A 21722-nucleotide genomic window follows, 5' to 3' on the forward strand; every position below is an offset into this window, starting at 1 on the left:
ACCCCAAGGATGCAGTTCAAGATCCTGGTCCTCACCTTCAAAGCCCTCCATGACCTTGCTCCACCCTACCTCTGTGACACAGGAATAACTGAAAAGTTTCGTAAAATAAATGACAGTATAACAATCAATAGATAAATTAAAATTTATTTTATTAATCAGATTGTATTCATAGCCACTCATTGATTCCGGCGAGAATTATTTGCAGAGAAAGCCCAGAGAAGGCAAAGATTATTTTGCCATTCTGTCTCGACCGAGATTTCCAAATCTTTGATATACTCGCTCCAGCAGAATCACCATGAATATAAGAATAACCACCTAACTTCCAGAATTTCAGTGACACAGGACTAGCAGCAATTGTGGAGCCCTGCAGCTTAGCGGTTAGAGCACTCGCCTCACAAGCAAGAGGACCTGGGTTTGATTCCCGGGCAGGGAGAAACATTGGCCAAGTTTCCTTCTGCACACGCCTCTGTTTACCTAGCAGTAGGTAGGAGTCAGGTTGTTAGTCAATTGACGGATCGCTTTTATGGGCGTAATAAGTCCTTAAAAATTTTTTTAAAAAATAATAATAATAATTTGGTCACTCAATCAAAGTACCATCAGAAAGTAGACAAAGTTATAAAAGATGAAAGACTGAAAATCCACACAGTTCCAACACAAACAGTGTTAGATCATTTCGCCTTTCTCCCCATCACCGAACAGATCGACTTCAAGATCCTCACATTTGTGTTTAAACCCCTTCACTCTCTGGCACCTCCTTATTCCCCATTCCACCACCCGGCGCCTCCGCTCAACTGGTATGGGCCTCCCTCTCGTCCCTCACACGCTCCACCCCACCATCGGAAGTCATGCTTTCAGCCACTACGCCCCGAAACTCTGGAACACTCTCTCTCAATCCCTCCACCTTGTCCCCTCTCGCCCCGAAACTCTGGAACACTCTCTCAATCCCTTCACCTTGTCCCCTCTCTCCCCTTTGTCAAGTCCCACCTAAAAACCTTCCTCTTCGACCGTGCCTATGGCCACCGCACTCCCCCCACCCCATCTCCCCCCCACTACTGGCTCGGAGCACGGTTAGGTGCTCTGAGATGCTACCCTGCATGGAGTGCGCTATATAAATGCAAGTTGCTGTTGGTATAAAGAAAAAGTGAATACAGCATTGAACATTTGTGTTGTCTACTGCATATTTGTCAGCAACTTAACATCATAACCTGCCTTTACCATCAATAGAACCTGGTTGATTAATATGAGGAATAGAAATTCAAATCAATCTGTAATTACCCACAAAAAACTATTCTATTGATCCCACAGCCAACCAGCCACTTATCCATACTCTCTTGTGAGAAGATAATGTACACTTGGACAGAAACATTTTTCTGAATTTCTAAATTTTAAGAGGGAAAATCTCAACTTGTGGTTGCAATCCTGGGACTTCAGGAGGATTATTACTATACGGGATCCCGGGAATTTGATACAGCATCATATTACGTTGTTGCAATGTTTCAAAGCGCATCTCAAAATTTTATTGCGGCTGTGTATTCGGATGAGAGGAACGGAAAAAATAGGGAAAGAAAAGTGATGAAACGAGAACACATTCATAAAACTAGTTAGGTTGCACTGTCACAGATTTGAACTTCTATGTATGTTTGCCTTGTACCCCATCCTTCTAAATATTTGTTGGCTTGTTCTTGCATTTTCCAGCTCGCAACTTCAGAATGCCTTTGGTGTGAAGTTGCAGAAGTGTGTAGAATTCCCTCGGCATGGCATGAGGTGTTCGCTTTGGATTTACATCATCATAGTAATGATTGAAGAGCTTCATTCCTTCCATGTTTTTCGAGAAGGGCCAGAATCCATATAGCCACACCTCGTCACAAAGCTCCAGTGCTGCACTCAATACTATCAAGCCACTAGATAGTCGAGTCTCAGACACACCGACGGATGTCCAGAACCGAGTGATATTTACCATGTAAGATGGGTTTAAATATATTGGCTGCAGTTTTGAACCAAAATCTTCCAGTGTATAGGAAACTTTAAATACTATGCCAGTATATAATGGATAAGAAAATGCAGGTAATAGAATCAATGCTTTTCCATAGACCTTTGTACTCTCCCAAAAGGGCTTTCTTCTAAAATTTAGACTTTGATATCTGCAAAAATAAATTGTGCACAATGAACAACAACAACACAAAATTAAATTTGTATAGCGCTTTTCACTTGGAGCACGATCCAAGGCCTTGGACAGTCAGTGTTTCAGACCAGAGCTGGGAGTCGGGATTGGGGATTGCAGAGGGCAGGAAGGGAAGGAGGGTGATTGAAGGACGGTAGAAGAGGAGGATCTTGAGTTGGGTCTTGAGGGAGGCAAGAGAGGGGATGAAGTGGAGGGACTGTGGGATGGAGTTCCAGAGGGTGGGGGCAGAGTGGCTGAAGGCCTGCCCGCCAATGGTGGGCAGGCGAGGCAGGGGACTTGAAGCAGACCGAAGCCCGCTGAGCGGAGGAAGCGAGCATGGTTGGTAGGGGGTTAGGAGTTTGCAGCGGGAGGGGGGACCAAGGCCATGGGGGGCTTTGAAGGTGAGCACCAGGATCTTGAACTGTATTCTCTGTTGATGGGAAACCAGTGGGGACAGACGAGGATGGGGGTGATAGGGTCTCGGAGCCTGGTGCGGGAGAAGATGCGAGCTGCAGAGTTCTGGATGATCCACAGCTTTTGGAGGGAGGAGACGGGGAGGCCAACAAGCAGGGAGTTTGCATAGTCAAGCCTGGATGTTATGTATGTGTGTTTGAGGGTTTTAGTGGCCTGCGGTGTGAGACAGTGGTGGAGCCGGGCGATGTTGTGACAGTGGAGTAAGGCAGAGCGGGTCGTGGCACGGATGTGGGGTAGAAAGGATAGTTGAGGATCAAACAAGGTGTGATGGTTCTGAATTTAGATAACAAACAGCAGTTATACACTCGTCGATGCAACAACAACAAAATTACATTTGTAAAGTGCCTTTCACATCGGGAAGATGTCTCAATGTGCTGAACAGCTGGGGATCAGGACCTGAGCATTTGGGGCGGGGTTGGGGTGAGGGAGGACAGAAAGGTAGGAGGGCGGCTGAAGGCACGGTCAAAAAAGAGGGCATTGAGTCATGCCTTGAAGGAGGCAAGAAAGGGAGCAAGATGAAGGGACTGTGGAATGGAGTTCTAAAGGGTGGGGGCAGAGAGGCTGAAATATATTTCAGAGCCCTACCAATGGTAGGGCGGGTCAGGCAGGAGACATGGAGCAAGCTGGAGCTTGTTGAATGGAGGGAACGGATAGGTTGATAGGGGGTTAGCAAGTCAGAGAGGTAGGAGGGGGGCAAGGCCGTGGAGGGCCTTGAAAGTGAGGACGAGGATTTTGAATTCTATTCTCTGAGGGATGGGGAGCCGTGGAGCTGGGCGAGGGTGGGGGTGATGGGGTTACGGAGCCCCGCTGCGGATACAAATGATATACTTGGCTTATTTTATTTTGCTTTTGTTTAACTTAATTAGTGGTTGTTAAGGTTAATAAATATTTCTTGGCAGAGATAAGAGCCACTCTTATTTTTGTTTGGTCAGATCAGGTGTCTGATACATGCAGAAACACAGTACCTCTCTCTCTCTCTCTGTGTGAGACTCAAAAGTCAATAGTTGGAGAGATTAAGTCCCAGGGATCCATTGACATTTATCTCTATCGTGCGTTGACTTTAAACGTGTGTTTATAATGATTTCTAAGTACTGTATTCTCAGTCAGCGTTCGATGTGTTCTACACACTTGTTTTAACCAGAATTCAAAGTGAGTGTTTTGATTTCCCCATTCCCTCCTTCCCTCTTCTCCAATGCTTAATAGGAATATAATAATCCCTCCAAAAATAATAATATAGTCACTCAATCCATGTCTGTTTGTGGGACACTGCTGTGGACAATTGCCTGCCGCATTTCGTCAACAAATTACGCAGACAATCTATTCTGTGAAGCGCTTTGAGACACCTTGATGACGTAATAAGGCGCTATATCAAATGCAAGCATTATTATATTATTATTGTCCTACCCAATAGGGCTTTGCTTTGCAGGGATAACTGAGGCTGTGTGGGAGCATTCCCTGTTTCCATTGACTGGTCTGCCCCTCAAAGTCCTTCCGATGAGCCAGGCTGGCTGTGCTGTCATCAGCAGCGTCCTGGAATACTGTAGACCGGATCGATTTAGGAACCGGATTACCAAGACTGTGACAGAGGATTGGCTCGATTCCGATATTCCGGTACCAGACATATCAACTTGGAGCCAGGTCAGCTCCATGGAGACTCCGCTTACCCCCCACCCCCCCCCCCCCAGAAGGATAGTCACTATTTCTTTGTTTGACATCCGAAAAGTGTGCCAGGAACTCCCTGTGAGCTTCCTGGTGGGCAGCACAGCTCACCATGAAATGCATGAGAGCATTGAGGCCATCTTCCTGTCCACATCTCTGGCACACATCCCTTCCCATTGAGTGGTGGTCCCACCAGTTGGAGGTGCGGAGTTTAAGCAGCAGCTGCTTACCTCTCTGCGAGCCAATCAAGGTGGATTCCTTCTCTAACTAGTCAATCATTGTTTTTAACAACAAAAACAAAATTATCCTTATAAAGCGCCTTTCACGTCAGGAGGACGTTCCAAGGCGCTGGACAGTCAGTGTTTCAGACCCAAGCTGGGGGTCGGGATTGCGGAGGGTGGAGGGCAGTGGGGGAAGCACGGTGATTGAAAGCACGGTTGAAGAGGAGTGTCTTGAGATGGATCTTGAAGGAGGCAAGGGAGGGGGCGAGGCGGAGGGACTGAGAGGTGGAGTTCCAGAGGGTGGGGGCAGAGTGGCAGAAGGCCTACCCACCTCATTAGATAATACTTTAATCTCTTCAAATCTACGAAATATAAAATAAATTCACCAAGGCTCTGAAAATGTCTGCACTCTTTCACTTCTAGGGTTAATCTGGTGACATATTAACAGGATTGTAAAGACCGGTTTTACCTGGAATTCGGACCTAGCCAGACCGGGCCCAAAAAGGAAATAAATCCAATGGTCCTGCCCTCGTGTAGACTCCCCCAAGCCCACTCTGCTATCGTGTGCCTTCAGTGGCCGGGATATCTACTTTGACTCAGTTTAAATCCCACAAGCAGAAGATATCTTATTCACTATCTGCTGCTCAAGGATTCAAACAATTACAATACCGGGACCTGCATTTTTCAGCACTGAAAAAAGCCAGTAAATGCCGGTACTGTCGTAATTACACTTGGCCAGAAATTCCATCCACAGAGCCAGATACCCCCTCCCACACTACACTCCAATATACACCATTTAGTGTATATTCTTCATAAAGTTATGTACCAAAAGTTGGACATCGGGGGAGTGGGGAGCTTGGGGGCGGGGGTAGATTGGGACAATTAGCAGAATCTCTTTGGGGCTTACATGGCTCTAAGCTGACATGCCTGTCAATTGAAGACCAGAACTGAGTCATTCGTTTCAGGTGGTCCTAGCAGTTTGGTTCCTGAGCCAAGCTTTCCACTACAATGTTGATAGTGCACAAGGAACAATCCCCAGATAAAATTGATCATTCAATTTCTAGCTGTTTGTGAGACATTGCAGTGGGAAAACTGGATGCTGCATTTGCCCACACACAAAACAAAGCAGTCACTCCACTTTACAGTAAATCTTGAGTGGAGTCCTGTAGAATATTGGCAAAAGCACTTGCAGCTCAAGCGAGAGGACCCGGGTTCGAATCCTGAGCGGGGTGAAACCTTAGCTAGTTTCCTTACTCCAAACATCTCTGTTTACCTACAGTAAATAGTCGATTGACGGATCACTTTCTGGCGGTAATAATCCCTTCAAAAAAAATTTGGTTACTCAATCAAAGACTATTTGGGGTCACTGCTGTGTGCAATTAGCTGCTGCGTTTCATGCACAAAATGTAGTCAATTCACTTCACAGTATATTATGTGAAGCGCTTTGAGACATGATAAGGCACAATATCAAAAGCAATGATTATTATTATTATCTTATGAAGAGATTTGAGAGATCTTCCTGATGTGAAAGATGCAATACCAAATATAAGGATAATTAATATTCATTTTTACACACCCTGCTATTAACTTCTTATTCTGAATTCAACCTTCATTGAGTCCAGCAGCTCAGTGGTTAGAGCATTCACCTCACAAGCGAGAGACCTGGGCTCTATTCCCGGCAGGGCAAAATGTCCTTATTCCACACGCCTCTGTTTACCTAGCAGTAAGTAGGAACCTGGTTGTTAGTTGATTGGTGGATAGCTTTTACGGGGATAATAATCCCTAAAAAAAATACAATAATTTGGTCACTCAATCCATGACTGTTTGTGGGACACTGCTGTGCGTAATTGGCCGCATGTTTTGCCAACACTTCAATTCAATTTACAGTATATTCTGTGAAGCGCTTTGAGACGTCTGGAAGATGTGAAAGGCGCTACATCAAATGCAAGGGTTATTATTATTAACCATGTAGGATATCACAATGTCTCTGTCCACCTTTCTAGACCGATTACATCTTTCCACTGAAACCATAGAATTCCTCACTCTATCCTATCTCTAAATGAATACTTACTTTCTTGTAAATATGGATGGGTTAGCTGTCACTAGGTCAGTTTTTGATCCTACATCATCTTCTCTACCAACGATAGCAGCAAGATTACACCTGTAAAAAGGTACAAAGGTTGCATGACTTTTGGGAATCAATAAACTTATCTCAGAAGCTGTAGACAACCATCAACTTTATTTCACGATAATCTTCTGATTTGTGACGGAAGATTTTATTGAATATTTAGATAAATTCTGAAACACACCTGTACAATAAACTAATAAGTAACAACTGTTTGAACTAGATTTTTATTGTGGTCAGCCAGGTATCTGTCACCCTACACAGGAACATTTTCCTGAGTCTGGAATGGAATAAGTGCTAGAGGGACCTACACTGCTTAACTAATTGTGGAGAGTATAAAGCAGCTTGGCAAGAGGCAAGGCTTTGGGGACTGCAGTACTGCTGGAGTTTAACCAACTAAACCTGCAGAGAGCATTGCCTGGCAGGTTTCCATTGAGAGCACTTCCTGTTGGTCAGGAACTATACAACCAAGACCACCACAGAGGATTGATCCCATGTCAACATTCTGCAGGAAAGTGTGTTACTTTAGAGCCAGATCAGCTAAAATTAGACCCTGCTTAGCCCTCCCCCAAGGAGAATAGTCACAGGTTGATCATTTGACATCTCACAAGTGCTGATTTGAACCCTCACTGGATGAATAGCAAGTATCATGAACTCTTGGGAGCTTCCAGGTGAGCCACACAACTCATGATAAATTGTATGAGAGAGCATTGCTACCATCCTTCTGCCTACAGTTCAGACATAATCCCTACCCAATGAAAAATTGTTCCACCAATTGGAGATGCGAAGGTTGGACAACAGCTGCTTATCTCTTGGCATATCAATCGAGGTGGATAATCCCCATGGATATATGAATGTTTGTTCACAAACCCAGACTCTTGTGTATCCTGAGTTATCTTAGAGCTGAAGGACATGGATAACCCTTTAGATGACACATGTCTCACACAGTTAAATTACTGTTATAAAAGGGAGTGGAATTGTGTATTCAAGGCAGAGGTTCGGAGAATGGCAACTAACTGAGTTGCAACCGCCGCCTGTCCGGAAGCTGGGATTGACTAATATGATCTCAATTCTGACTACTGCTTAAATGTATTGCAATGTTACATACAATACAGCTGATTGTGTCAATTTTAATAAAAAGCATTTTTTGCTTTTTTTTGCTTTACAAACTTAATGTCGTCTCAAAAGAGTCCTTAACAAATTGGCGAGCCAGCCAGGAGGACGTATAGAGAGCAACTGAAAACCCACAGTCACTCCTACCCAGTAAGAGTATCGTCCTTCGGGCTTTTGAAATTGTGAGTTAGGGGAGAGACGTGACAAAGCTTTTATCTGAAAATTTTGTTGACACAATCCCTCGTTAGAACAGGTTTAGATTGATCTGATTTCTAAGAGGAAGGCGTTAGTTGCGGCTAACGTAGTGTCGGTGTATTGTGTGCCATGCACCAATAGAAACAAAATGGGAGAGTGTAAAAGTAAAGAAAAAAGGGACCCACTGGGGTGGCCCAATATGTGTGTAAAGTGCGTGATGCAGTGAAAAAAGAAGGGAGTTGAGGGAATGGTTTTGGCTATGCAAAATCACCCTAACCCTTTTAAAGGTGCTTGTGACTGGCTTGAGGAAATGTGTAGAAGCTGGAAAATTGCGTCCCAATAAGGGAATGAGACACGTTTTGAGATTTGCAATGTATTGTTCAATGGAACAAAACCAAAAGGAGGTTGAGAAACTCCGAAGGCAATCTAGGGAAGCTGATGAAAGCCATCAGCAAGAGCAGGCTAAAGCTTATGAAGTAAACGATGGAATGGTGGAGTGCCATCAACGCCAGCTAAAGGAAGAGCAGAAAATGGTAAACTGCTTGTGAGCTCGGGCGAGCGAGCTGAGTGGGATGGTGGACACACAAGGTGCTATGAATTTAGCCATACAACAAGGAGTGGACTTTATGGTGAGGGCACAAAAGTGTGGTGAATTGGAAAAACAGGTGAAAGACCTACAGCAGAAGTTGTCAGATGCTAGAGGAGCTATGAGAGAAGAAATTGAGAGAGGAAAGAAAGAAATAGAAAAAGGGAATCACCAGGAATGTCAGGGTCAAATTACTAAGTTAAAAATGGCATTGGGCCATAAGAGAGCCAGGGCGATTGCAGTAAAGATGTGTTGGCCCAGAACAAGGATGATTGTCCGGAGGAGCAAATGGGAATGATATTAATGGGCATGATATTGATGGGGATGATAATCAATCAATAGAATCTCCACCACCACCTCCTGCTCCTATTTGGGAATGTAATTCCCTTCTCAAGGATCCCATGCCTGCAACAGTCATAGTAACACAGGCAGAGATATTAGAATCTAAGTTACAAAAAGCTTTGGAAAAGCTGGAATCAGAAAGGCAAGAAAGGAGAAATGATGCAGAGTATTATGGCAAGCAAATAAAAAGCTTGGAAGGGCACACTATGAGTATTATCAGTCTGACGCATCTGCATTAAGGGGAAAGGCTGATAATTTAGAAGTAGAGCAGAGGAAGCTCGAACAGCGCTGCGAGCGCTTGACAAGGGTTATTGGAGATTTAAAAACTACTCTAAAAACACAGGCAGCTATGCTCAGAGAATCTGGACAGGGTGATCCTGTGTCACATATATAGTGTCATAAAAAGGTACTGCAGTTGGAGGAACAACTTAAATGTGAAAGAGAGGAGATGTTAGGACAAGCTAAACAGGAATCTGAGAAATCTGACTCAGAAAGAGATGAAGCAAGAAAAGAAATTGATAGAGACTTGGGCAAAATCTGTCCAGGCGAATAAACAGATTTTCTCACTAGAATGCGTGTCCAGTATGATGATGCTAATCAGAAGATAGAAATAACTAAGCGGCTAAATGAAGGATTGCGCATCCACAATACTAACTTGCAGAGTGAGAATGAGGATTCAAAAGCAGGGTACAATGTGCAAACTCAACAAATGATGAAAAACCAGAAAGGCTCCAGTGTTTCACATGAAGCATGTGAAAGTCAGATTAGTGTACTAATAAAACTGTTTTGTGGACGGAGAAAATCTTGGAACTAACTATGGCACAGCGCATAGAGGAATCAGATGGATTATTATTTGTGGCTATGGAAGGACCAGGGCCCCCATCAAAGAAGGGGCGTAGCCAAATAAATTTTACAGCCTCAAACAAGAGGTGGGGCAATTGCTACAATTGCAATAAACCAGGGCACCATAAGTAACAATGTAGATTATGGAGACAAGAGGGTCTACCCTCTAGACAAGCTCCAAATAACAACAACTTAGGAACCAATAATGAAATTCGCTGGTTAAGACAGAAAATTGAGAGATTGGAGGCTCAGTTGAATGTTCACAGGATCACATCACTCACAAAATGGGAAGCCAGACGGGGAAAGGCAGCCGAAAAATTTAAAGAGCATAAAGTAGCAGCCTGAATAGAGAAAAAAACTGGAAAAGTGCAGAGGAACAATAATCCTTGCAATTTTGACATAGCGTTTTTCACGTCTTCTAGACGTCCCAAAGCGCTTCACAGAATATACTGTAAAGTGAATTGACTGTATATTTGTGGGCGAACGCGGCAGCCAATTGCGCACAGCAATGTCCCACAAACAGTCATGGATTGAAAATGACCAATTTATTATTGCTTTGTTTTGGAGGGATTATTATTAGGCGACTGAAGTAAGGAAACTTGCCCAAGGTTTCGCCCTGCCTGGAAACAAGGTTTCACTGCAAGGTTTAAAAGACAAAACAGGACAAATTAATTCTGCAGAAGGGGCAAAGGTAAAGGGATAAACTCAAATCAAATGACAAAACCACCAATAACGAAAGATTGTGAAGGTGAAATTAAGAAGGGTACTAAAGAGTCAAATTTGGAAGAAAGGTTGGGCAAATGGTTACGTCTAACTTTGAAAGATTACGGAAGGAGTTAAAAGCAATGAGATAACTGATTGAGCAACGTATAGATCCTTGTGTCTCACTGATATGCCTCCAGACAGAACAGGGAGATGACTTATTGACTAATCTGAAAGCCCTCAAACAGTTAAATCTGCTTGAACTTGTGAGAAGTCAGGAAAGGTCAAAATGCTATTCGCTCAAATAAAGAGATTAACAAAGGTTGAGAGAGAGAGAGAGAGAGTAGGATGGGTTAATTGAGGAAAAAAAGCAAGCGAAAGAAATTTATACAGCAACTTTAAAAATCACTGACTGTAGCCACTGACTGTGTGCAGTTTAAATTCACTGACTGCTAGAACTCTGGTTTGTGTATACAAACGGACACTCACTACTTCATGCTGAACAGCACAGTCTGCTCAGAGAGAGTTAACCCTTTGGTTGCCACATAAAGTGAAACTTTTTGCATCTATGATTATGTCCAAGCTACAATTGAATCCCTGGTAAAGCTAGTAAAGCTTGGGCATTTTGAAGCAGTAGCGCAAGTAGCTACTGCAAACCAACTGAAAGTGTTTAAAGAACGGGAGATTTCACCTTGTGATTTAGTTCCTACAGATACTGACAATGGCTCGTTACACACCATGGAGGTCACCTTCCATGCGGTGACTTCTTCTGGGACGACTCATACATTTCGCTCCAACCCTCCCACCCACAAAGCCGGTCTTCGCATTTCAGCTCAACCGTCCAGGGGTGAAACGAGTGGACAAGTACAACCCAATCAATCGTCTACTTCACAACAGCAACCAATACCTGCACAGAGGACAGGGTCTACATTGGCAATCGTGTGTTTTGTATGCGTCAGGTGGGGTAGAGCACAAAGTGATAGGTAGAATAAGCACTGTGACAGTTCAAGAAGGAGAAGTGATAGTATTAAGAATGTCATTATTCTGATTGATTTTATGTAACATTTACTTTGTCTGTTCCAGTATTTCAGTTATGCTCAAAGCCTGCGGGCAAGGATAGAGGGAACACCCACTAAAATAATATTCAAAATTTCTGTGGCCATGTTAATCATGATATTATTGATAATGATGCGTTGTAATTACAGATGTTAAAATTGGTTGAAAGGATTGATGTGGTGGCTTGGATAAAAGGGAATTGTGAAGATTCTGATGGTGATAGTGGGCCTGTGCTGTCAGCTTGACCCACACGAGGTGGAGACTGGACAGTTAGCACACCCAGAATTCTGGTTTGTCTTAAGTTGACCAAAGAAAATCACAAAGACTCATGGACTTGTTTTGCTGAAATAGAACTGATTCTATGGACTCTCAAGGACATTGGTAACATCAGTACATAAAGGTTGCCAAGAACAAAAGGAGGATACAAACAAGCTGTTGAATGTCTCACTGCGGATTTAGCATATGTGACCAAAAAGGTCTGAGTTTGAACGAAGATGAGTCTAACCTATCTTGAGAAAAGAGATATTCTACAATCAACATTGATCGAACCATGTTAATAAGTCGATTCTTAATCTGAGTCGCTGCATCATTCTGATTAGTTCATTGCACCGAACTTTATTATTCATGTTTTATGCGTTTGTCATTGCCCAGCTTGTTGTTTTGATTGATATGATTCTTTGTGCTATCTCCATTCTTTACTTAAGAACTCACTTGCAATTTGACTATTTACAGTTAGCTATCTTACTAAATCATGGATAAATGAGAGATCGAAAATTTGATTTTCTCACTCTCAAGGTGGGGACTGTTGAAAATAATTGCTTAAGTGTGATAATTGTGGAGTTATGTATAAGGCCTCATTAAACAAAGTATTAGTAGTGATATTGAAATGAATTAAGAGCCTAGGAAACCAGGATGAAAGTGAGCAACTGATGAATCAGGGTCTTGCTTGTATGGAGTTATTTTTAAGGTTGCGGTAGATGGAAGCAACATATTCTCACACCCATCAGTTTGTTCCGGTGCCCCACAGAATGTGATAGGTGTGATAATGATTGCATTGTGAGGGACAAATGGACATAACTGCAAGATTGAGGAAGTGATAAAAATCCCAGATCAAAGAACAGGATGAGCAGATCTGGCTTTGAGCACTGCTGTGTAGAAACAACCCTTTGTATGGCTCAAGTCTCACACACTTAAATTGCTGTTATAAAAAGAAGTGGAATTGTGTACTCAGGACAGCGGTTCGGAGAATGGCAACTGATTGAGTTGCAACCCCACCTGGGATCTGTTAATATGATCTCAATTCTGACAAGGATATGATCTCAATTCTCAAATGCAAGGATATGCTCTCAATTGTATCTATTCCTTAAATGTATTATTTTAATACTGATTGTGTCAATTTTAATAAAAGACTTTTGCTTTACCAACTTAATACCATCTCAAGAGAATCCTTAACATTACCTGAACACAAAGTCAGCCTGATCTATTTCCTCTCCACAGCTGCTGTTAGTTAGGATTCCTCCATTGCCAACCATAGCACAGCGTTTAGATATGGGGATTTTATTATTCTGATGGATGAAAACGTGCAATTAGCATTCTCATGACAATGATTTACAGAAAATTATGACATTCAATATTTAATATACGTTTTGCCAAATAAGTAATTTATTAAACATTTTATTTTGATCAGCCGGGTGTCTGACACATGTGGAAAGCCATCACCATGCTTGAGAGTATCCAAACTAATTGGCGAATTCCAGGCATCCCACCTACACATGGAAATTGCACAGATAGATTGTTGGAGTGGAATGCGCACTCTCTCCCTGGAGGGACATATCCTGCTTACCTGATTCCGTAAAGTATTAGACACAGGTTGGTAAGAGTCAAGGTTTAGTGACCCCGGAGTGTGCGTTGGGGTACTGCTGGAGTCTAACAGCTAAACCCGTATAGCTTGTTATTCATATTGCTGTCTGGCAAGCGTTCCTGCTGCTTGTCCAGCAAGGGCCACCCTACCCGTTTGGGCTTTGGCCTGCAGGGTTAACAGGAGCTGAACGGGATGGTTCTCTGCCGCCAGTGACGGGTCCTCCCTTCCAGGTCCTGTTGATGAACCAGGTTGGCTGTGCTGTCATCAGCAGTGCCCCGCCATACAGCAGACTTGCCTGGCTCAGGAACTGGACTGCCGACACTGCCACAGAAGGCTGGCTCAATTCTGATATTCCATTGCCAAGGTTGGAGACAGTTCAGCTCCAAGGAGACCCCGCTTATCCCCACTCCCTCTCCACCGTAAAGGAGGATAGTCGTTAGTTAGCCGACATCTGACAAGGGCAGGTTTGACCCCTCACTAGAGGATGGTAGGTACCAGGAACTCCCTGCGAGCTTCCCGGTGGGCAAGAAGTATTGAATAGAGATACACAGAACTTTACAGCATGGAAACAGGCCATTCAGCCCAACTCCTATGTGGCTGTGTTTATACTCTACATGAACCTTCACCCTTCCTAATCCACTCTCCCAAACCCCTCTATTCCCTTCTTCCTCTTGTATGCATCAGGTTTCTTCACAAAAACATACGTAGATGCTTTCAGCTTCAACCACAGGTTGAAATAGTGAGTTCCACATTCTCACTACCTGCTACATTGATTTGCTACTGGCTATATATATTCCCCTTGTTTTGGATTCACGAACAAGTGCCAACAGCCTATTAATACTCACTTTAATTTAAATACCTCTATCAGATACCCTCTTGATTGGCATCTCCGGAGAGAAAATCTCTGACCTGTCCAATCATTATTGACAGCTGTATCATACTAATTGATCAAATTACGTCAAACTACAATCAACTTGAAAGTGAAAGTGTAGAAATGCAAAACTTACCAGTAGGTAAGTGTAGTTGAGGGAGGAGCAGAGCATTTGACAAATCAGAGCTAAATTCTGAGAGAAAACTACAGGGGTAGGAAAAAGTCTTGCTAAAGAAAGTGGACAGTGAAAGAGACCACAAAGAAACAGAATGCTTCATGTCCAACTATTGGGACAAACTCAGGGAAATGTATTCACAGCAAATATGGCTGGAGTGGAATTGGCTGTGATGTGAAAACTTTACTGGTGGCAAATGGCAAAAGGTGGGGGCAGAGATGCTAAAGACTCAACCACCAATGCTAAGGCGGGTTGGGCGGGAGACATGAAGCATGGAAGTTACTATACTTCTGAACACACACACTCGCACACACTCACTCACAATTTACCTGAGGAAGCAAATTAAAAATATCTTCCGTGATCGTTATTTTCTTTTTAGGCTGTGCATCATAAGACAGATTTGCTCCTCGTGCTGTGTTGACTTGTGTGACAGTGAAGTTTTGGATTGCATTGCAGCAATTTGTTAGCTGTGCTCTGGAAGATAAAACATTTCAAATGTTTGGATCAGAATTTATTCTGTAGAATCTTCATCCTTGTACCTATTCTATTTCCATTAAATATATGCTGACTGTTTCAGATACAGGTACACATATTCTTCTGTGCTATAAATTTCAATTTGATTCTATGTGGGATAGAAATTCCACTGGGTCTAGAATTTACTCTATTTATGTAACATTTCAGAGTATCTGGAAATTTAGCAAATTGTTGAATGCAGCCTTAATTCAGAAGCTGATATACAATGAATAATATCACCCAATAGGTCACTATTCTTTCCTCATAGCATCAATTTAGAAGTTTCTTTATGGTCAGCTGGGTGTCTGACACATGCAGAAACCCATCACCATGCTTAAGAGTATCCAAACCAAGCTGGGATTTCCATGCATCCCACCGACACATGGAAATACCAGAGATAGATTGTTAGAATGGAAGGCGCACTCTCTGCCTGGAGGGACACAACTTGCTTACCTAATTCCGGAAAGTATTAGGCACAGGTTGGCAAGACCAAGGCTTGGTGACTCCAGAGTGTGCATTGGGGTACTGTTGGAGTCTAACCAGCTAAAACCGCATAGCTTGGTATTGATATTGCTGTCTGGCAAGCTTTCCGGCTGCTTGTCCAGCTAGGACCACCCTATCCGTTAGGGCTTTGGCTTGCAGAGTTAACAGAAACTGAGTGGGGTGACTCCCTGCCCTTATCTGCCGCCAGTCTGCCCTTCCAGAATTTTGTTTTTCGGAACGTTGCCTATTGTAACTGTATTATTGAACTGATGCAACTTTTCTGCCTTATTACATAAACAAGTTGTTCATTCACCCGAGTCCTATTCAGTTTTCTATCGAAAGCACTTAGATTTCTTTGCACAACTCATATTAATCACTTCCTAACCCGTAATGCTGCTCCTCTATTCTCCATCATTCTCACACTTACTAGTTGCAGCTAATCGTGGGAATTGATGTCCTGACCCACTGATTTCCTGACCCATTGATGTCTTGATCCATTGCCGCATGCCCAGAAGAACTTCATTTTCCGCAACTTAATGTGATTCAAACACTTACCGATAAGTGTGCTTGCCACGGCGGGTAGAAATGCATTGAGTCTTGGGAAATATAGTATTGACCCGTTACCGCATGCGCACTTACTAGCTGCTTTGAATTACATATGCACAGTGTAGATTATTGATTACATCGGATTTTATATGAATTATACAGTTTGCCTGCAACTCGGACTTGTGTAAGTCATATTAAATATTATGATCCCGACTGATGCGACTAATGTGAGTTTTCCTCATGTTGCTATCAACATTAAGCATCTCTGATATATTTCTGAATTCATTTGCATGTTTCTCACACTAGGCTAACACTCCAATGCAGCGTTTGGGGTGTGCTGCATTGTTGGAGGTACTGTCTTCAGGTGGACGTTAAAGATCCCATTACATTATTTGAAAAGAAAGGAGTTTCTCCTGGTCCCGACCAACAATCCCCCAAATACAATTGGTCACTCTATGGTTGTTTGTGGGACATCACTGTGCGCATATTGGCTGCTGCATTCTCCTACAAAGTATATACATATATATATGCACACACATATGTATATAGTCACAGCATTTTGTAGTATATCCTGTGAAGCATTTTGAGATGTCTCAAAGATATGATAGGGAGCTATACCAAATTACAAAGAATGTACAGCCCGGAAACAGGCCACAGGACAACTAATCTGAGACAATGTGTTCACTCTATGTGAATTTTCACTCCAGTGCATAATTATTATTATTATTTATCATGATTGTTATTATTATAAAAACTATTCAATTCTGCATTTATCCATGACTGTTCATTCATTCTTATACAAATTAATAATAATAATCCTTGCATTTGATATAGCATCTTATCACATTGTTAAGACGTCTCAAAGCACTTCACAGGATATACTGTATATTAACCTATATTAGCTGGAATAACTGATATTTGATATCAAGTTTTTGCCTCTCCAAAGTGGTATCCTTGGCAAAAAAAGTGTGAAGCTAAGTCAACTCTCTTTGGTAGACCTGATTTATTACCCAAGCCAAGTATATCCACTGAAATCCTGTGCATTGGTGATGACTGACTTATAAGTAGTTTGGAGATGGGGTACATTTTTCTCTGGGGATAGCACTCCTTCCACTTGGCTCCTTATCAAGTTGTAACCGGAGGGTAGTCCTAGCTGAACAAGTGAATTGCAGCATAGTGTTACAGCTGCCATTTCATAGATTTGTGTATCTGGGTTGTCACATTTACATCCTCCCAAGTGACTGCCATAAAGCACAAGGCTGACCACAGACCTGCCAGTGTAAACAATCTTGCAACCATGTTTTTTTTTAAAACTTAGTGGAAAATAGATTCCAATAAGTTTTCATGAATAGATTTAAAGAATCCAGTTTCTATTCTGGAATAGTTAATTCTGCAGTTCAAACATTTACCTGAATATGTAGTTTGCTTCGGAATTTCTATACCATGTACATTTCTGTGTTTTCTTGAAGAGGTTAATGATATCATCTTCTTCAAAACTAGAAAAAGTAAAAATGAATACTGATATTGCAACAATGACAACTAGAAGATATGAAAAATGGGTCTCAATGCTTCAAAATTGCATAAATTCTTAAGCTTAAGACGAATGTCTTAAGAATATGGGTTGAGTGGGATCCTGGAAATTCAGCCCTTATCTGGAAGCTGATTTTCTGCAGTTCTGTTTACTCCCTGCTTGCCGAACTCTCCAACTCATCCCTCTACCTGTGATTAGAGGGAGCAGAGTTGGCTGTTGTACCAAGCGGACTTGTGGGAGTAGGAGGCAGTACGGGAGGTTATGGGGGCAAGGGTGTCAAAAGTAGCAGAGAGGGAGTGACCGAGGAGGTAAGGTCATTACAGGAGAAGACCCAGGAGTTCAATAAACAAAGTAGTGGATGGTGAAGGCTTTATTAGAGAGAATGTGGACATTTTGTAGGGCAACGCGAAGTGGGCACGCAGCAGAGGAGTTTGCAAGCCGGGAGAAATATTAATGAGACTATAAGCATCCATCTTAAAAGGCAGATGAGACCTTAGTTTAAAAGAGCACCACTAACAATGCAGCACATCCCCAGTATTGTACTGGAGGGTCACTGTACTGGAGGGTGTTTATACTCCACATGAATCTCCACCCACTCCCTACTCCCTTCCATATCCCTCTATTCCTTGCTCCCTCATGTATATGCAGCTTCCTCTTAAATGCATCTGTACTACCTGCTTTTAACCAACGTTTCGGTCACGAGTTCCACATCAGAAGTAGATGAGTCAATAAAAGCTTGTATTAGATTTCTACTCTTTCCTCTTCCAGCCTCCCTCTCTAGCACCGAACAAACACACTCATTTCATAATGTTAATATAGAGTGCAAGCCGCATCGGGGCTGAGCAGTTCATTCAATTTACCTGGCATCTGTGATTAACAGGTGTCCGGCTAATGCGGATTCCCCTGTATATACATAATCAGTTATAATATTATTTGTGTATCATTCTATTACGTTTTGCAAAAAAATAGTTCTTGTCACCTCTTAGGGATACGAGCAAACAACTTGCTGAGCTCTGCACACTCTGGTGGATTTGGCTTTTGAGTAGCTAAGATTTGATTTCTTTGCTCCTTGTTAACCCTGCAACAAACAGTAAACAGTGATCAGAAGAGAATTTATAATAATAATAATAATCCTTGCATTTGACATAGCGCTTTTCATATCTTCTAGATGTCTCAAAGCGCTTCACAGAATATACTATAAAGTGAATTGTCTGTATATTTGTGGGCGAAACGCGGCAGCCAATTGCACACATCAGTGTCCCACAAACAGTCATGGTTTGAAGTGACTAATTTATTATTTTTTTCTTGAGGGACTATTATCAGGCGTATGGAGTAAGGAAACTCGCCCAAGATTTCGCCATGCCGGGAATCCAACCCAGGTCTCTCACTTGTGAGGCGAGTGCTCTAACGACTGAACTACAGAACTCAAATCAATAATGCTAATAATGTCAATAATTCTTGCATTGACGTAGCACTTTTCGCATCAGATTGACTACTCAAAACGATTCACAGCAATTACTGTAAAGTTTATGGCCCATGTACTTTGTAATCAAATAACACTCAAGCTATTTCAATGAGGCTTTTTATCTCCTTGCTATTAAATTTCGCCCACAAATGTACAGTCAATTCACTTTACAGCATATTCTGTGAAGCGCTTTGAGACATCTAGAAAACATGAAAAGCGCTATATCAAATGCAAGGATTATTATTATTATTATTATATAAGTTCAACAACAACAAAATTACATTTGTATAGCGCCTTTGACGTCGGGAGGACCGCCCAAGGTGCTGGGTTCAGGTATGGAGTGATGATAATAATAATAATCTTTGCATTTAATATAACGCCTTATCACGTCTTCGAGACATCTCAAAGCGCTTCAAACAATGCAGTGTAAAGTGAATTCATTGTATATTTTGTGGGCGAAACATGGTCGCCAATTGTGCACAACAGAGTCTCACAAACAGTCGTGAATTGAAGTGACCAATTTATTATTTTAATTTTTTTTAAGGAACTATTAACCCCGGAAAAGTGATCTGCTAATTGACTAACAACCGGGTTCCTACTTATTGCTCGGTAAACAGAGATTTATGGAGTTGGAAACTTGTCCAGCATTTCGCCCTGCCGGGAATCAAGCCAAGGTCTCTCGCTTGCGCTGAGCTACAGGACTCCACACAAAGGCACAGCTGGATCCAAACAATAGCAATATATTGAAGAACAGCAAAAGCAGCTTATTACTGACATCCAGCTCAGTCAGATGCAGGAAACTGGACACTATTTTAATAATACAATTATGTCTCTTTCAGCAACATTTTTTTTGTGTACAGAGCGGTAAAAGCTGTTATATTCATCTAATGCTTGTGTTTCATACATGATACGTAATCAGCTTCTAACACATGTCGTAACACAGTTTATTATCGTATCAGTTTCTTAGCCTTAAATTGAGAAAAACTGTCTGCCATGTTTATACAATATATTTGCCCCTTTCCCTTCCTGTAGCTGACTCACAATACCACACAATGCCACCAAATGTTTTGCCTGCTGCATGCACTGACAAATTCTGCATTAAAAATTAACATAGGACCAAAAAAACAAATGCCTTCTGTGTATCCACATCTCACCAGTTCTGGCCAGGCTCCACTGGCTCCCGATCACCAAACGGATCGACTTCAAGATCCTCACACTCGCGTTCAAATCCTCACACTCGTGTTTAAATCCATTCACTCCCTGGCACCTCCCTACCTATCCGACCTCCTCATTCTGAGGGCTTGACAGCAGTAATGAAAGCTCTCTATGATACAGTCCAAAGACAATATAACATTTCGATAAAGCATTACATGCATGTATAATGTAACAATAAGAGAAAATGTTTTTTGTCTGAAAGCACTTCTGTAAAAAAAAACACAAAGCAAACATAGTATTTTACAAACAATTTCAATTGTTGAGTTTAGTTGTTACTTTTACGGCAATGTCCCTCTGCATTTAAACAAACTCTACATTTTAATATTGAAAAAGTAAAACATACCTGATGTAACTTATCAAATCAAAATTCTTCACATCATTTTGATTCGTCAAGATGAGAACAAAACCAGAAAGAATAATAATTGCCGTCACAATGAAAAAATAACTCCGTAATTTCATCCTGCTGTGTTTACGATCCACGCAGCACACCACAGTGTAATATTTCAACAGCAAATTAAAGCTTAATAACACAATTCCTTAACAACTGAGAGCTTGGAGCACATCGTTCACACAAACAAGTCAATAGCAGACTGATGAAGAGACCAGAAAGATTTACTGATCATTCTACCAAAACTGAAACTAAAATTGACACTCAACTGGAGGGGGTGTGGTGATTAGCCAAAGTGTTTTCAAATAGATCCATAAACCTTTCATTTGATATAGAGCTGGGCTGTATAGATAGGTGTATATCCATTCACTCCTTGGCACTTCCCTACCTCTCCGACCTCCTCATTCCCCAATCCACCACCCGCGCCTTCACTCGACTGGCACCGGCCTCTTGCTTGTCTCTCCCAAATTATGCCCCACCATTGGAGGTTGTGCTTTCAGCCACTACGCCTTAAAACTCTGGACCACTCTCCCTCAATCCCTCTGCCTTGCCCCCTCTCTCCCCTCTTTCAAGTCTTGCCTGAAAACTTTCATCTTCGAGCATGCCACCTCCCCATTTTCCCTGGCTCGGAGTCAGGCTTTGCTACGGTTAAGTGCTCTGAGATGCTACACTGTGTGGAGGGCGCTACATAAGTGCAAGTGGTTGTTGTGTATGTTACAATAAAATTGTGAAATCAAGGATTTTGCGAAAAAACTGAAATTACTTTAACCCAAATTCCTGAAATTTTCTTTAAAATTGTGGAACCATGAAATCTCTGAAATTTAGAGACAAAAAGTGACATTTCATTCACTGAGGAGTCAAATGTTAATTTATTAACACAGGAGTGAGGCTTCTATGACACCGGGATATACATTTTCGCTTTGCTTTGAAGCATTTATGACTCTGTTCACCATTGAGGAATACATTGCTCCCCTTGTGCTGCTATGTTTGGCAATAAGACTTGTGTTAGTCGAACAACAACAAAATTACATTGATAGAGCGCCTTTCACATCGGGAGGACGTCCCAAAGTGCTGAACAGTCAGATGTCGGGACCCAAGCATGGGGGAGGGGTGGTGTCGGGGTGAGGGAAGGCAGAGAGGTGCGAGAGCGACCAAAGGCACGATCGAAGAGAAATGTCTTGAGACCGGCCTTGAAGG

The 21722-nt window shown here is 42.2% G+C and overlaps 1 protein-coding gene across 2 annotated transcripts; it reads right to left on the reverse strand.

Moving 5' to 3' along the window:
* Positions 1-1026: 1026 nt before the first annotated feature.
* LOC103181588 (alpha-2,8-sialyltransferase 8F-like) lies at positions 1027-20723 on the reverse strand. 2 transcript variants are annotated; one of them, XM_042332082.1, is made up of 7 exons: positions 20481-20723; positions 18437-18535; positions 17336-17422; positions 14714-14858; positions 12936-13042; positions 6587-6676; positions 1027-2141 (listed from the first exon to the last, which is right to left on the reverse strand). In XM_042332082.1, exons 1-7 carry the CDS (start codon positions 20594-20596, stop codon positions 1661-1663), a joined length of 1125 nt encoding a protein of 374 aa, XP_042188016.1. In that variant the 5' UTR covers positions 20597-20723; the 3' UTR covers positions 1027-1660. The 2 variants fall into 2 exon arrangements, with proteins under 2 accessions (XP_042188016.1, XP_042188017.1); XM_042332083.1 differs by lacking the exon at positions 17336-17422.
* Between the last annotated feature and the right edge of the window lie 999 nt (positions 20724-21722).

Source organism: Callorhinchus milii, unplaced genomic scaffold, assembly GCF_018977255.1.
Source record: "Callorhinchus milii isolate IMCB2004 unplaced genomic scaffold, IMCB_Cmil_1.0 Scaffold2, whole genome shotgun sequence".
NCBI classification, from domain to species: Eukaryota; Metazoa; Chordata; class Chondrichthyes; order Chimaeriformes; family Callorhinchidae; genus Callorhinchus; species Callorhinchus milii.